At 40.7% G+C, this 16,663-nt stretch overlaps 2 protein-coding genes across 9 annotated transcripts in view; one reads left to right on the top strand and one right to left on the bottom strand.

Annotated features, from left to right (window-relative positions):
- Positions 1-15,879, bottom strand: part of MTERF3 (mitochondrial transcription termination factor 3) — a 31,696-nt gene extending 15,817 nt beyond the window's left edge. Inside the window, exons 1-6 of one of the 7 annotated variants that reach the window (XM_072410876.1) lie at positions 15,739-15,878; positions 13,632-13,759; positions 11,065-11,142; positions 8,478-8,828; positions 6,051-6,191; positions 768-957 (exon numbers count right to left, since the gene is read on the bottom strand). In XM_072410876.1, the coding sequence (XP_072266977.1) occupies positions 768-957; positions 6,051-6,191; positions 8,478-8,811 (665 nt within the window). In that variant the 5' untranslated portion in view covers positions 8,812-8,828; positions 11,065-11,142; positions 13,632-13,759; positions 15,739-15,878. Of the gene's footprint in view, positions 1-767; positions 958-6,050; positions 6,192-8,477; positions 8,829-11,064; positions 11,143-13,631; positions 13,760-14,884; positions 15,010-15,614 lie in introns of all 7 variants that reach the window. The other 6 variants (XM_072410874.1, XM_072410879.1, XM_072410872.1 and 3 more) reach the window with 6 other exon arrangements.
- Positions 15,880-15,916: 37 nt separating this feature from the next.
- Positions 15,917-16,663, top strand: part of PTDSS1 (phosphatidylserine synthase 1) — a 30,982-nt gene continuing 30,235 nt past the window's right edge. The window contains exons 1-2 of one of the 2 annotated variants that reach the window (XM_072410871.1): positions 15,917-16,044; positions 16,219-16,332. In XM_072410871.1, coding sequence (XP_072266972.1) covers positions 16,028-16,044; positions 16,219-16,332 — 131 coding nt within the window. In that variant the 5' untranslated portion in view covers positions 15,917-16,027. Of the gene's footprint in view, positions 16,045-16,128; positions 16,333-16,663 lie in introns of those variants that run through there. The other variant, XM_072410870.1, reaches the window with a different exon arrangement.

Here is a 16,663-nt window from a genome sequence, read left to right as displayed (position 1 = left end):
ACTCAGATCATCTATGCTCCCGGTTTTGCTCTGCCAATCTGGACACTTGACAAGCCAGCAAACTATACAGTTCCCCCCCACATGTCTTAGATCAGTGGTTTCCAGCCTTTTCAAAATTACGGACTACTAAACTTACGGGCGCTGGCCTGGGCATGTGCAGGGAGCTGCGTGCCACTTAAAGGGAAAGAAATTTCCTCCATAGTGACGTCAGGATGCCAGAACCCGTCCACTCAGACCTGCGATGGGAGAGTGGACTGGATGGGCCCAGAAACACAACCTGCCCACCTGAGACTGCGATCCGTACGGGGGACATGGTGCACCCCCCCCCCCCCCCCTGCCCCCAGCAGGGTCCTTCTCTTGACCCCGCTCGGGGGCGCACTGACCAGAGACTTGGACCACCAAAATGTTCTCACGGACCACTGTTTGGCGACCACTGCCCTGGATTATAAAGCAGCAATAGAAGTTCTCGAGTCCAGTCCAAACTACTGTCACACATTGTTATTGACAGAGCTGGTTGTTTGGAGGGGTTAGTAGACAACCTGAATAAATAATATATATATATATATATATATAATAAATAAATAAATATACGGCTTTTCGTAAAGAGAAGACCAACAACAAGCCTGTTTACAAAGAGTGTTGAGATCAGATACAGGCGTAGACCTTCATAGAAAACACACACAGACAAGACTGACATACATAGGTAGTCATTTGTACTGTACATGTCATGTTTTTGACCATCTTAACCCTCCCCATAGAAGTCGTACCTTTTCTGCAGGTTATCCAGGTCTTCACTTAGTATGAATGGGTTCTTGGTCAAGAGAGGACCCAACTGGTTGTCTTCTACACCCACATCCTTGAGGAAAAAAAGAATCTTTTGTATATCCTTCTCAAAGTCTAACTTCAGTAGAAAGGTTCCAACATTAGGACGCTTTTCCAGTTTGGATAAATCCACACCTGTAAAAAAAATAAAATAAAAAAAACTGTTTCCTTATCAATACCAGCACACTATAACATGAAAGCATGTCCTCTGCAGCTTATACATCTATAGTCAATATTAAATATTAAGTATAGACTAATATTAGGATTTGGGAGATAAAATCCCCAAAAATGGTGTAGAAATACATAATGGTGTGAAAATACATAAGGCTTCAGGTAATAAAGACATAACCAAGATAAATCTCAAGAAGCATAGAGAAAGCTGGGGTTTGTAGGCAAATATTCAAAAAAAAAAAAAAAAAATTGTGGGTAAGATGAAACAATCCTCTTGTATTGCATTAACAGCATGTTACATAGATAGGCGCTTCCCAGTTCAATCCTTCTGGGATGTAATGCCTGATAACTATACAGAAGCCACTAGATCGTTTCCAAACATATGCGCAAACGTCTCAAACCGACGCATTTCGCCATTAGGCTTCCTTGGGGGACATAATGAGAATGCTACATCTGTACAGTAAGATAATATACAGAAATAAGATCAATAACTAAGGTGAGGTCAAATATATGCAAAATAAGTATGTTATATCATATTGTCATTTTGAAAATGTAATTTCTTAACATTGTATGACATTTAAATACATGTTTGAATATTTGCCAACAAACCCCAGCTTTCTCTGTCCTCTGAGATTTATTTTACATTAGTTTGGGGCTGGCAACGAGAACAATGTATAACTTAGGGAATGAGTGAATGTGCCCAATTTTACAATAAACGACGTAACCAGCCTATATGAAATGAACTTAATATAGAATAAATTCAACAAAATCATCAAGCAGCTAAACAAACCTAAAATAATAAATCCATACCACACCAAAAGTAGACTCAATTTTAATATTTAGTATATTATAAAAATCTAAATAACAAGCCCAAAAGTACAAAGAATCATTAGGCTATGAAATTTTTTAAAATAATGCAGTGAAAACTGAACAAATATTACAGTACCAACCGAAAAAAACTGTATGGAGATGGTCTTTGATTACATCAAAACCTCAAACGAATAAGTTTGAATAAAAGGGAATGCCCAAATAAACCCACAAAGACTAGGCAAGTGTTTGAGTGTATTTCTATGCCCATATGAACTTGTATAAAATGTTAGTAGTAAATATTTATAAGCCAGCAGCATGTTGTTAAATGGGTGGACAATATGATTAGGTTGACAGTATGAATGGTGGGAAATGACCACAGATGACACCATGATAAACCACAAGGCTGAAAGGTTGCCAGATAGTGAAACATCAAGACAGAGGTATTTTGTATGATAACTAGAGTAGACGCTCTTAAAGGCGTCCAGGAGATGTGTCTATCCTTTAGGTGTGTATATTTGTCATATCAGCCTCTGTATAATTAAACATAAAGTATAGTTGACCAGAGGACATTAAAGGATAGATACAATGCCCAATTTAGCAGCATCAGTATGGATCAGTACCCTTAATAACGACTGCCCACCAAAATAATTTTTCCATAACATATATACTATACTGTTTTAATCTAATGTTTCTCTTACAAACTGACAAACAGACACAAATAAAATTTTGGTCATCATGCACAATAGTTTTTCTGTATACTATTCTTCTTTCTCTGTGTACAGAGTCACATGTGGGCTAAAGATATTTATAACCAAACATCTCCAGTCTACATGGGATCACTGCAATCAGAAAGTGAAGAAGTTTATTAGGGGTAGGCACTATGTGTGTGCAAGGTAGCACCACCAGCCGAAGAGTTTTAGGCTCATCAGACTACAGACGATATGGAATGTGGTCGACTTCTAGGTTGGTAGGGGTTCCTTGATCTATGACCATCGTTAATGGCCAATGATATACATGGGGTTACCTATATGCAGCATTTCTCAACCTGGGTTTTTGGCATTTGGTGCCTCTCAGGACAGTTTAAATGACACCAATTATCTTTTTGTGCTGTAGGGGTGGAATTCTTCCCACTGGACACACTAATGTACTGTGAGCTGTGGAAATAGTAATTAAAGCAGGGATTACTTAACGTTTGAAAGCTATTTAAATGCTACCCCCCATGTAAAAAAAAAAAGATCATAGATCCAGATCAAAGGTGTCAAACTCTGGCCCCCAAAAGGACTTTTTTTTGTCTCTAAAGGAATTCCAAGTATGAAATGCAGCTGGCCCGCCGCTGCTTTGAAATAGCGCCGCCACTACAATTCCCGGTATCACCTGAGTCCATAGACCAGTGGCCCCTCGTGGTCCCGCATTGAACTGTTTTATTGATGCAGGGAATTGTAGTATCGGTGCTATTTCTCTATTATATACTTGTTCCAGATTGAACATGAAAAGGTTTTATATCTAATGGGAAGGAAAAACTTCCTAAATGTTTTCAATAAACTTCAAGGATGGCCCGCAACTTTGTCTAAGTTTTTAATTATGGCCCACTGTGTATTTGAGTTTGACACCCCTGATCTAGATAAACCAGTGAATGAGTCTGCATGTACTTTTTGTTCCTTATATTATCTCGTATTTATATAGCACCAACATATTACCCAGTGCTTTACAAAGTCCATTGTCACATCACTAAATGTCCCTCAAAGGAGCTCACAATCTAGTGTTACTAGCACATGTCATTAATGTAGGCTAACAACTTTTTTTTTTAAGGGTAGGCTGATTAACCTAACTGCATGTGTTTTGGAATGTGGAAGGGAAACCGGAGCACCCAGACACGGGGAGAACCTGCTCCTTGCAGTTAGAGTCCTGGCCGGGATTCGAACCTGTGACCTAGAGCTGCTGGTTATATGCATACAAGTTTTTTTTCCAGCAGAATGCAGTTACATAGAAGCAAATTTCAAACTTTTTTTGGGTGATGTTCTCCTGCTAGTGACATTTCCAATGAACATTCTGTAACAGGAAGCTTTTATTGTGGGTAGAATGCAGGCTGCACATAGTTGAAGTCTGTAATAGCAGATGTAGCTCAGCTTTGTCCTTTTCTAGGTTACATTACAATTGCACCTAACAGTGCCTATTATCCTTGCAGGGATATCAGACTGTGATGTCCAGGCTTATACTCATCTATTCTCCTACCCATTCACAGCACATACCATAGAATCTGTTCCTCCGACCTAAACACAGGTACATAAATCACTCACATTTAGCAAATGCAAGATGATCAGACACAAGGCAAGAATAGACCTGAGGATGGTGAAATATTAGGGTGAGGTTATGGGGAAGAAGTTAAGGTAGATATAAGTATAAGGGAGTGTTAAGACTTTGGTTAAAGCTGAACAGTTACTATTTGTACATTCCTAAATGTATTTTTATTGTAGGCAAGGTAACTAACTGCTGAATAGTATTACTTCTTGTAGTCCTTGCACAGCAGTATTCAAAGGGGGTGAGGAAGAATTAGCACTTGGAATCAGTTGGGTGAATTGCAGTGCAAGGAGCATATTATACACTTTTTTTGGCTGATATGAGCAGTGAGTAAAATAACAAAAGCTTATCAGTGTGCTGCTTCACCAACCACTGTTCAGTCACAATGTGGGGTGTAGAGGATACCTGTAAGTACAAGTGAAATAAAGCAAAGATCAGGTTTCCATCCCACCAGACAGGACTGTCTTGGCAGCTCGAATTTGTATTCCACTTGTGTACTTAACTGTTGTCTGGAGTTCTGCCTAAGTTTTAGGGCTCAGTTTCCAATTCTTAGTTATTATTATTAAACATTATATGGCGCCAACATATTACGCAGCGATATACATTAAATAGGGCAACATTAATTTATTATCAGTTAAAGTAAATCAGAGTTCGATTAAAGAGAGCCTTGCCACCATCTTAAAAAATTGCAAGTATTTTAAAAGACGGCTTCCGGTAATTTTACATTTCATACATTTTATATAGTTACATAGTAGGTTAGGTTGAAAAAAGTCATACGTCCATGAAGTTCGACCACTAGGGAAATAAACATATCCCAGATATAAAACCCTATAAGACATAGTTGGTCCAGAGGAAGGCAAAAAAAACCCTGGTACAACTTGCTTCAACAGAGGAAAGAAATTCCTTCCTGATTCCATGAGGCAATCGGATGTTCCCTGGATCAACAGTCACTGTTATTTTTACTTTAAAGCTTTACTTCCTGAGGGAGCCGATTCCACATTTTCACAGACCTTACAGTGAACAATCCCTTCCTTATCCGGAGCTTAAACTTCTTTTCCTCCAGACACAAAGAGTGCCCTCTTGTTCTTTGTAATGATCTCAAAGTGAACAGTTTATAATTTTGTAATTTGCTTTTTACCAGAAAATTTTGTGAGTTTCAGAAGAGTCAATTTCCTAGCACCACCCTTCCTCTTTGCACACCATAGCCCTTCCCTCTTCTGGGGGGGGGCAATTAATGCCTGTGCCGGACCAGCTCTGCTCTATACCAGGGGGTAATGTCAGCATTATTATAATATATTACTGAACTGCCCACATTTATTTGACAAAAGGTGTGACTTTGCAAACCTTTTTAAAAAAGGAACAATCTGTCTTTACTTATAAATAACACAAATAGAGAGCTTTGTCCTGCTGATCACACACCTCTGGCTGGTCTAATCCTGACCTCTGTAAAAACCTTATACTATGCAACATTTTGAGTATTAAGAGAATCGACTAGATGAAAGGGTTGATCAAAACAATTCCTGGTATGTTCTTATTTGCCACTGAAATTTCTGCAGAATATCGATAATAAAATTGAGTGGGTATGGCAATTTTTTGGGAACTGGTTATTTATTGTATTTTTTGTGTTACATTCCATATTCTATAATAACAGCTATAATAGTAAAAAGTAGTATTATCAGTAATAGTAGTATTATTAGTAATAAAATAAGTGGATGGTACACCGCATATGCAAGGATCGATTTCAATTCATTATAATTACAATTGTAATATCAATTTAAAATAGAGATAAAATTGCATTGCTTTGAAAATGATAAATGGGTCCCATCCTCCATGTGGCTAAATTATTCAATATTATGTTAAAGATATATTATATAACCAGCATTCTTGTACAGGTGTGGAGGATATCTGCCAAGGCAACTATGTTGTACGTATAGAAGTAGATCACTCACCGAGCATTACTAGTTTCTGTAGTGTTTCAGAATGATCCACATATTTTTTAAGTGTGTAGGAGGAAGGAGGGATTGGAGCAATTTGGGGCCCCTCATCTTCTGGGATTACATCCAGTTCAGACCAAAGTGGATCATCCAGCTCTTAAAAATGATAAAGATATAAACAGTTAACAACACAAATTCTAATAAACTTGGGTATTAATAAAAAGCACACATGTATACACCTATGTATTTATTTAAAGGACTAAAAGTCATTTTTTCCTCTAGTCCCCTGTAATCAGTGCAGTGATTGTGGGGAGGGGTGTCACTTAAACCCAATCCCGCGCTTCTGCTTTTCCTGCTGCACACAGGAAACATGCTAACAGGGGGGAAAAAAATCAGTGGACAGAGGGATAACATCACAAACCAACTGACATATAAAACAATATTTTCATAAAGGACGAACAGCTGAGCCTCTAGAGCAGGGGTGTCACACTCTAGCCTGCAGGCTAAAAAATGGCCCTCAACGTCATTTTTTTGGCCCCCAAAGGAATCCTAAATATGAACTGCAGTTGCACTCCCCCCCGCTGCATTGAAATAGTGCCGCTACTACAATTCCTGGCATCACTCGCATCTATAGACCAGCGGGCTCTCTGCCTATGTGTGGCCCTGCATTGGACTGTTTTATAGACGCAAGTAATGCCAGGAATTTTAGTAGTGGCGCTATTTCAATGAAGAGGGAGTTCCAGCGGCGGGCCACTCATAAGATTTAACCCCGCATTGGCCGCATCTGGCATTTCCAGCACTCCCCCCTCACCTGTGCTTTTCCTTGCTACTCCAAGGCATGGACTTCAATGGTTGGATTTTCATGGAAGAAAATTGTTATTATTATTGTTAGCCTGTGCAAAAAAGTTACCATTGAAATTTAACTCAGAAGGCTACAAATAGAGAAAGAGGCATAAGATTTTTTCTTAAATAATATAAAAAAAAAATGTTTTGCCTCCTTTTCTATTTAAGCTTGTTCCAGATTGAATGTGAAGCAAAACCTCTTTGTTTCCATATGAAAAGGGTTTATATCTAATGGAAAGGAAAAACTTCCTCCAATTTTTCAATAAATTTCAAGGTTGGCCCGGGACTTTGTCTAATTTTTTTTAATTTTGTCCCGCTGTGTATTTGAGTTTGACACCCCTGCTTTAGAGGTTTTAGCTTTAATGTGAACCTGTGACTTACATCTGTGTATTAAAATGATTACTCCTTCCAAGACGCCTTGCTGCATATTTAATATTGTAAAACCAGTTACTTAACTGCTCAACAGTCATTGCTGGCCACCAAGGCTTCTGGCATTGAACTGTAAAACCTTTTTATAAAGAAGCAGCCTACATATTTCTGTTGTAACAAATTTTCACATTTTCTTGGTGAAAAAAATGTATATAAAAATTGCATATTGTTATTTACAGTGAGTGGGTGGAGCTCCTGGTTTATTTACTCCTTTATTCTCCTTTAGTCTGTTTGTAAAAAAAAAGGTTCATCAGTTCAATCTAACAAGTCCGAGGAGTGAATCTCCTAAACCAGTGGTCGCCAACCTGTTCGGACCTAGGGACAACTTGATGCACGGACTCCGGACCGCGCATGCACGTGGAGCCGTGTATCACTCAAAGGAAAAGAAACTTCCCCCATAGTGACGTCATGATGCCAGAACCTGATCACTTTCCCATCACAGGTCCACGATGACACAACCTGCCCACCGCCCTGAGCCTACAATCTGTACTGGAGACATGGTCCGTAGCTCTGGCCAGTACAACCTCCCCAGCGGGGTCCCACTCCAGACTCCGCTGAGTGGAGGGGGGGTCGTACCGGCCAGAGCTGGGGACCACAGGTTGGCGACTGCTGTCCTAAACACACATACACCTCCATACAGCACTGATGGAGGTTTATGTGAAAGACATTGTCTGCAGGGAAATAGTTTTCTCTGCACACCCAAAATGGTAAAACAAATATTGTATATATAAAGCCATTACATTACACTTGGCACTCAAGTGCTGGGCTTTCCAAGCAGACCACAACACTTCAATCATCTTAGCAGTTACACTTCTCGAGTCACTTAAGTTGGTAAATTCTCTCTCAGTATTAAAGATTAGATCAGTGTTTCTCAACCAGGTTTCCTCCAGAGGTTGCTTGGGGTCAGGAATAGGCAATTTGTGCCTCTCAGGTCAGTTTAACAGATAGCCAACCAAAAAAATCTTTCCTATCTGTAACAGTGACATTCTTTCACCCCAGCACCAGAATAATATATAGTAACTTATAGGGGATCCCTGAAGACCTAAAAGTTATATCAATACTCCCATTCAATATTTCTATTACAGAGGCCTCTGTCTAGCAGTGATTTATTATACAGGATTCCTGTGGAGATGATGAAAGTCTCCGAGGTTCATGTTGTAGCTGGTATACCTTCTAATAACATATCCACATCATTTTTGGGTACCAGTGCCAGCTCCTGTTGTTTCTGGCTGTCTGAAGGCTGACTGTTCTCCGGTTGAATGACATTTACACCGTCCTCTGAGATGTAACGGACACTGGCTGCTCCTGACCGCCAACATTTCCATGCTAGGTTTTGCATCGTAAAGAAAGGTCGATAAAAGTGATGACCTGAAATGGCTTCATTTCTTCTGAGGTTACAGCAGGTTAATGCCATTGGCTCCCGAAGTCCCTTCAAGAAACCCCCATATTGGCCGAGTGCTAAAAGCAGACATCTAGCATTTCTCTGGTACCTAGGCAGTGCCATCCTTCTGGGTCACAAACCTGAAATATCAAAACAATAATCATGTTGGTAATGCTTGCTTTTATATTCAACACTACAAAAAACCTGAGATCATCACCTATGAGGGAAAACTTTTTAAAGAGAAATGTATTATGTATTAAGAGAAAAAGCGTAATATGTTGGCACTATATAAATCCTGTTTAATATTAAAAATAAAAAGGAAGTTCTAGTGCATTTGTAATATTTATTTTTGGTCAATGATTAACAATATAACAAATACTTATAATATATTTTATCTTTAGGCTTAGTTCAGACAAGTGGGTAGAACAGCGGCACCTTGCCAGCTGCTTGGCAAGCGCTGAACTAGTTGTTAATGAATCAAAGCGGCCAGCACTCAACCATCCACTATCGCCCCAATCATTACCTATGGTTGGCTGCAGGTGAGATGTTATATGTAGCACCTTGTCAAAAATTATATTATTATATAAAATTCAGCAGCACCACAACCTCACCGTACATCTGAATGCAGCCTGTTGTATATGTACCGGTATATGTTGTATTCTATTTCTGACCAGCGGGAACAGTGATCTACAGACCATTTCCATGGCTAGATAGGAATAGTCTCCTTTCTACAAGAACCTTCCATAGCTATGCTGAAGGATGAATGTTTACAGAATCCAAACATCACAGAATGGCTTCCCTGATCAGAAGCTACCCCTTTATAAATATAAATGACTCTTACCAAAAGGTTCCTAACCCTATAATATTTATTAGTGATTTGTGTTTAAGTTATACACCTTTATAGGCCAACGTTTAACCTTATAATTGGCTATAAAATGCTTTGTGGAATAGAACTGAATTTCACCAATAATGGACTTCAAGTACATTTTTTATTAAAATACAGTTTACAACATGTGCCGCCTAAAACAGCTCAAATACATAACATCGCAATCAGATCAAAGGCAAATAAAGGCCAAAAAGGGCCCTAGGCAGGGTAACAGCTTTGGTCCCCCTTTCTGTTTTGATCAACAATCCCAACACTCATTGGAATATTTCTTGCCTTTATAAAACTACATCATAAACTATGTTTTGTTTATTTCAGAAAGTAGAATTCTAATATAAATTTTCATCCAGTAAAGAATGCTTTCCGTGCTATTTTCACTGAGCAATGTGAACACAAACTGTAATTATGATGCCACGTATCATACAGTCAGCTGTCACTAATCACTGCTTTCAAGTACAACATTCTCACAGGAAAACAGATCAGCATTTTATATGTTTAAAGGGGATTGTTGCATTTTTCCTAGTATTTAATGTATCCCTATTATAGCTCACGTTTTTATTCTCTGTGTTCTTTCTCTACTATTCTGTTACATCTGCTCCTTTCCTTTCCATTCTTACAGTTCCTCCCCAAACTTTAAGCACTGCTCTGTTCTCTCTGTCCCCTCTTTCTGTTCACCTTCTCTGTTCTCCCTCTCCCCCTTTTTTTTTTTTTATTGCACCTGCTCTGTTCTTTTACTCCCCTCTTTGGCGATCCCCTCTTTCTGTGCAACTTTTCTGTTCTCCTTCTCACCTTTTTTTGCTCCTGCTGTGTTCTCTCGCTCCCCTCTCTTTGGCGCTCTCTCTCTTTCTGTGCAACTTCTCTGTTCGCCCTCTCCCCTTTGTCTTGCCACTGCTGTATTCTTTTGCTCCCCTCTCTTTGGCATTCTCTCTCTCTGTGCACCTGCACTGTTCTTGTGTTCCCCACTTTCTGTGCAAATGCTCCATGGATCAATGTTTCCTTGGCACTACACTGCTCCAATAGAGTCCTTGCTTTTCCCCAATGAAGCAAGGCCTCTGGATTTGGAACACCTCTCAGCAAAGTCAGACACCCATGTAAGCTTTGACACTGGATTTCTTCAGCAGTGGGGGAGCATTGACCCGACAAGGCAGGTGACAGTAACTTTAAGAAGTAATGGTAAACTATATGTTGTCTCCTTCTAGTGGGAAGCCCACACATTTCTGTATTTGATTCAGTAACAAGTTTATGGATTAGCAAGCATGTAAAATAAATGCTGTATCAAAAAATACTTCACCAGAATACAAAATAGGTGCTAGCTGAAAAATACTATACTTTCCCTTTTTGTAAAAGTAATACTGGGTATTCATGAAGATTGCTAAGTAATACATACCAAAGATAAGTACCCGCAGTATGAACGGATATATAACGTGAAAACTGTACAGCAACATTACAATCAAGAAATAAACTTTTTCCCTAGCTGTATTTATTTTACTCACCCAAATTTCCTTGGGCTTCTACAAATTTCCTGACATCACGACACCAGTAGCATAAGATGCAATCTAAAAATCTGCAACCTAAACAAAGACTTAAATGAAAAAAAAAAGTCTCTGCATGAAATTTTCTTTCTTATCTTATCTTGGACGATATGACACCAATTTCTGTGTCTGTGATTCTCTGTTAACCTAAACCTTTCACCCGTAAAGCTACATACACACGTGCAGTTATTGTCTTTAGAAAGGATCTTTCACGATCCTTTCCAACGACTAAGGCTTGCAGGATGCATGAAAAAGTGCTATACATACATCACCATACTGCTCTATGGAGAGGGGAGAACAATGGAGTGGCACCCTGCTGCGCGCTCTCCCCTTCCCTTGCATTAGGATCGTTCGTCATCCATCATTCGAAGATCTGCCAGGACGGTCGTTCGGACGATGGGCGCTGTACACACGCCAGATTCTTGTCCGATATCGGCCCTCAACCGATTATCGGGCAAGAACCATTGGACGTGTGTACCCAGCTTTGCAAACCTCAGTAATCTACAAAAGATTAAGCTAGATATGAATTACCAAGGGAGACATTGGGTAGGAATTAGTGTCACTCGCTCCTGTTCTCTGTCTTCTCTTTCATTTCTGCAGTCAATATCTGAGTTGCATACACACATTCAATTTTCTTGTGGAAATGACTTTTTGTAATTGTTTCCAGCAACAAAAGAGTGACAGATGAACAATGGTACCCCACTGTGCTCGTCTTTATTTGCAAGTATAGTGGTCGTTCATGGATCTGTCAGGACGGACTCATGAATGATGTTGGGTGACTGCTGTGCATATATCAGATTTGCGCCCGAGATGAGCCGGCCAATCATATCAGAGGAGGAGTATCTGATGTGTGTACATATCCCAGGACACCTTAAGTGATTTTTAGTCTGATAAGGCCACAACCTAAAATCTTTATGTAACCTACTATCATCAGCATCAGCTTCTAAGGGAAACTGAAGATAGAAATCTTTCCTATTCTTTCCCCTGATAAGGAAGGAAGTGAAAATATTCTCCAGCACAATTCACCCAACTTGCTGTACAAAACTAACACAATTACCCAAAAGACCATTCACATTTCATTTGCTGGTTGGAAAAGTTGTCAGAAGGTGGTCCTTTCTTTTCTGCACATGCCACCCACCTCTAGGGTCAATGGCCATCTTACCTTTCACTGCAAATAATAGATGGATACATCTTTTAGACAGAAAAGGAGGAATGCTTTGGGGACTGGTTATACTTTTTTTAAAGGATTTATTGATATAGACATAAGAGATCAGCTTAAAGTTGATGGTTCATCCTGTCTGAACAATTTATAAGTCTTGTTTCTATGTATGGCTTGTTATTACACATTTACATGAATGCAGTGCAATGCTATACAATGGTTGTGCTTTACTGTTCCACTCCAAATCGAAAGCCATGGCCCTGTGTGTGGCTGTATCTTATAAAAGTGGTTAAAGCTGAACTGTCTTGCACAGTTGTACTGGCTCTAATATCCTAATATTACTGCACACTGAGAACTTCTCATAGTATGCAATAAAACCTGCAGCAAATCAGCCCTGGACTGAAGAACAGTCAGCATCATCTAGCCCTTTCCTCCCCAGCTTAATCATGGAGCAGTACCAGCATCACACACATGGGCTTTACCCATGTGTTTTCAGGAATCTACATACAGCACCCTGCTAGTCCCTCTCACCAGCCAGGAGTATTTGGGCCGCTTTTTTGACATTAGGGCCATCATACAAATGTAAATAAACAAGCATATGATCTCACACAAATGCAGAAAGATCGGAGCTTGAATGTTTATATCAGAAGACACCATCACCCGATCTCATGTATGCACAAACCAAGGTCAGGCGACATCATCAGAAACTTAGAACATGGCTTTGAGGGACACAACAGGGGTCAGCACATTGCAGTAAAACTCAGATCCCCCTAGTGGCTAATCTAAAAATATATTTTATAAAATAATTACAATGACCCAACTAAAATTAACCAGCAGACAGCAGACTAAAATTAACAATGCAGTCATGAATTGAATGCTCCCTAATAACACACCACCTGCTTCACATATAGAAAGATTACACAATTACAGATTGCTCAATCTTTTCATCCAGCAGCTAGAGCCTGAAGATTGGTGGAAAGTCAAACACTTATCTGCTTATCAGATAGGTCTGTGTATTGAGCAATATATACCATGTACAGTGCAATATAATAACCACAGTTCTTAGAAGGTGAGATAACACGATTCAACTATGGGGACACCTGAAATATTGAGAAATCTTCACATAGGAACATTGTAAAGCTGAACTCCGGCACACACAACTAAATTCCGTATATAGGAACTGTTTCACCTGTGCAAGGATTTGTAATTTTATCCACTCAGTCCTGCATATTACACACCTCGGTCTTGGCTGGCAAGGGATTAGACCCGACCTTTCTCTGCATTTACTAACATGTCTCCTCCCCGCCCTAGCCAGGAAATGGGCAGGAAAAGGTAAAGTAGCACACTGCTCAATGTAGCTTTCTCTCACCTTTATCCTCCTGTCAGCACGTCTCTTGCCTTACAGCAGAGCAGATTGGATCTCTGTGCTGCTTCTTCCCACTTCTTTTGTACGGGGGGCGGAAATGGCTTACAGCAAATCAAATATTGGTTCCAACTCTGCATTTAAAATATAAAAGTGATGATGTATTATTATATAATTATTATTTGGTGTCTTTGATATCTGCATGTACAGCTTTGACATGTATCTATTAGGTGAGAAACATGGAGGCTTCATCTGCTGATCCTAAAAAGCTAGCTGATGTCCCCATTCATTCTCTATAGACAGGTGTAAGATGCCTCAGGGTGTTTATTTCTATCTGTCTTCATTTCCTGCACTGTGATCCTGTACAAGAAGATTTTAGAAATTGTCTGTTTAGCCTAGTTGGTGATATCACCCTGGATGGGAGGTGATTTGCTAAACGTCTAAACGGTCCTAAACTTATAGGTAACATAGAAAAAATTAAATTAATAGCTATCCAAAGGAAATGGAATGTAATGGAAAAGACTCATATAGGCCCTGTTTATTAAAGCTCTCCAAGGATAGAGAGGATACACTTTCATTAGTGAAGCTGGGTGATCCAGTAAACCTGGAATGGATCTGGTCCAGGATTGAAAGCATTTCAAAAAGCAAATGACTTTTAGTCATTCCATTCCAGGTTTGCTGGATTACCCAGGCTTAGAGAGTTTTCATAAATCAGGGTCATAGTCTCCACTGGGGGAGCGTCTAACAGGGGAGACAACAAAGGAAAATAAATGTCACCTTGTAACGGAGTGCCTGAACATCCAGAACTTTCATGGTATGGTCACCAGGTATTATTACACTGCAAATTGCAGATTTGAAAATTATTGGAACATGTTGAAGCTTATATGAAATGTTAATAATTGCTAACTTATTCCTAAGTATGTACAGTTATTGCCCTTTCAGTAAACCAAAGTTTAGAGGATCCATGTGATAGAAGAGCTGTTACTCTCATCTTTCCAGCAGGCTGTGATCCTAACTTGTTCTGCAGCCTCCAGACCAGGGGTGCCCAACAGGTGGATGGCAATCTACCAGTAGATCCAAAAGGCAACGGGAGTATATTGCGGAGCTCTGCCTTTCAAAATAAACTCTACCGCGCACAGGAGTTATTGAGACCAACTCTTAATTGTTGGTAGATCATTTTGACTTTTTAAAAGTAGCTTGCAAGCAAAAAAAAGTGTGGACACCCCTGCTCCGGAGCATTCTGTATAACTCATAGATACCTTCCTAGAGAGTCGGATTCCAATGGCCCTCACTGTGCTTCCATCCCCCAAACCTACGGAGCCTCCACAAATGTTGCAGCACATTGACATGGTATGGATGGGATACGTTTTTGGAAGGTGATCTTCTGCAACAAAAGGATGGCAGGGTTTGGCAGAGCTGCAGACATTCCATAAGTATGAAAAGTTTTTCAATGCACAAAAATGCAACTTTTTTTTTTAGCACACATAAAGACAACACATTGGTGCGGACTGAAGCCGTAGAACATAATGCACATTGTTCTTGTACTGTAGCTTTATACCACTGCTAACATAGGGATTGGTGGATAGAAGCACAGCATGGGGGATCTGACACACCTGGAAGTGTCTGCTGGAGGAAACAGCACTGGGATAGAGATAGGAGACACCGACCATGGTGAGGATAACAGATCTATCACTGGAAAGCACTGTCTGGATTTTATTATTATTAGACAGGATTTATATAGCGCCAACATATTATGCAGCGTTGTACATTAAATAAGGGGTGCAAATGACAGATACAGGAGGAGGAGAGGACCTTATTAGGTGATTGAAAGTCTCCCTGTAAAAGAAGAAATAAATATTTGTACATATTGATATCAAATACAAATCAATGTCACACCACAGAAAAATAAAACACAAACTCTTCCATCTACATACATTACACATCCAACACAATGATAGAAACATAAAAGTATTCCTCTGTGAAAGTCACCTTCAGTGCATGGTACAGGGAATGTCCCCTACATACTACACACATGTGTCAGCTCACATACATGTACAAGGTCATCACACTGACTGATCATATGAGCTAAGCACTGCCAATGTCATATACACACGGGTATAGTGAGGGGTCACACAGCCATATATCGGGCACCATGGGGGTCTCGGGGCACGAACCCTCTGATGATCGGCGCTGTAATCCCGCACAACCCACGTGGGTACCAAGCACAGCAAAGCACTTCCTCCTCAGACGAGTCTATTCCACACTGCGCAGGGGGGAGGTTCTGCACCGCTGTCAGAACACGTGTCCAGAACCTCCCATACGCAAATTGAAGCTCGCTGTAGTAACCGAGCTCTATGAAGTACTGTATTCAGGAGTCCGGTTGGAATTACTGACAGTAAAGTATGCATTTAGGTGGCAGGTAAGAGATCACACACCCCCGCCATTGGTGGAATGGTTAGGTCTGAGGAGTGAGTGTGTCAGTGGCTGCTTGCTGGGCCAGGGAGGGGGTGAGGGGCTCCGGAGGGGACATGGCGTCCTGTATGCGGGCTAGGACTTTGAGTAAAGATGATGTGAATTATAAATTACATTTCAGGATGATTAACGAGCAGCAAGTAGAGGACATCACCATCGACTTCTTCTACAAGCCGCACACCATCACTCTGCTCACCTTCACCATCATCAGTCTGATGTACTTCGCCTTCACCAGGTAAGGACCGCGGCTTGGCTCCGCACCCTCAGCTGCCGCCTGCTTGGCTGGCCGGTTCCGCACTGTGCTGCCTGCCTGGCTCCGCAACCTCAGCTGCGTGGCTGGCCGGGTCCGCACTCTGCTTCTCCTCTGCAGCCATGGTTCCTCATTCCGAGCTTCTCCACCCGGTGCCAGTGCTGTATCTGCTTATGTAGACTGGTCTGATAAAATCCTGGCTCTGGGCCCTATGCTGCCCCCCCATCTGGCCCCGCGCTGCCCCCCATCTGGCTCCACGCCCCGCGCTGCCCCCCATCTGGCTCCACGCCCCGCGCTGCCCCCCATCTGGCTCCAC

This window comes from Pyxicephalus adspersus, chromosome 5, assembly GCF_032062135.1.
Source record: "Pyxicephalus adspersus chromosome 5, UCB_Pads_2.0, whole genome shotgun sequence".
Lineage (NCBI taxonomy): Eukaryota > Metazoa > Chordata > Amphibia > Anura > Pyxicephalidae > Pyxicephalus > Pyxicephalus adspersus.
The sequence above is the reverse complement of the archived record's forward strand: the minus strand, read 5'-3'. Positions and strand labels throughout refer to the sequence as shown.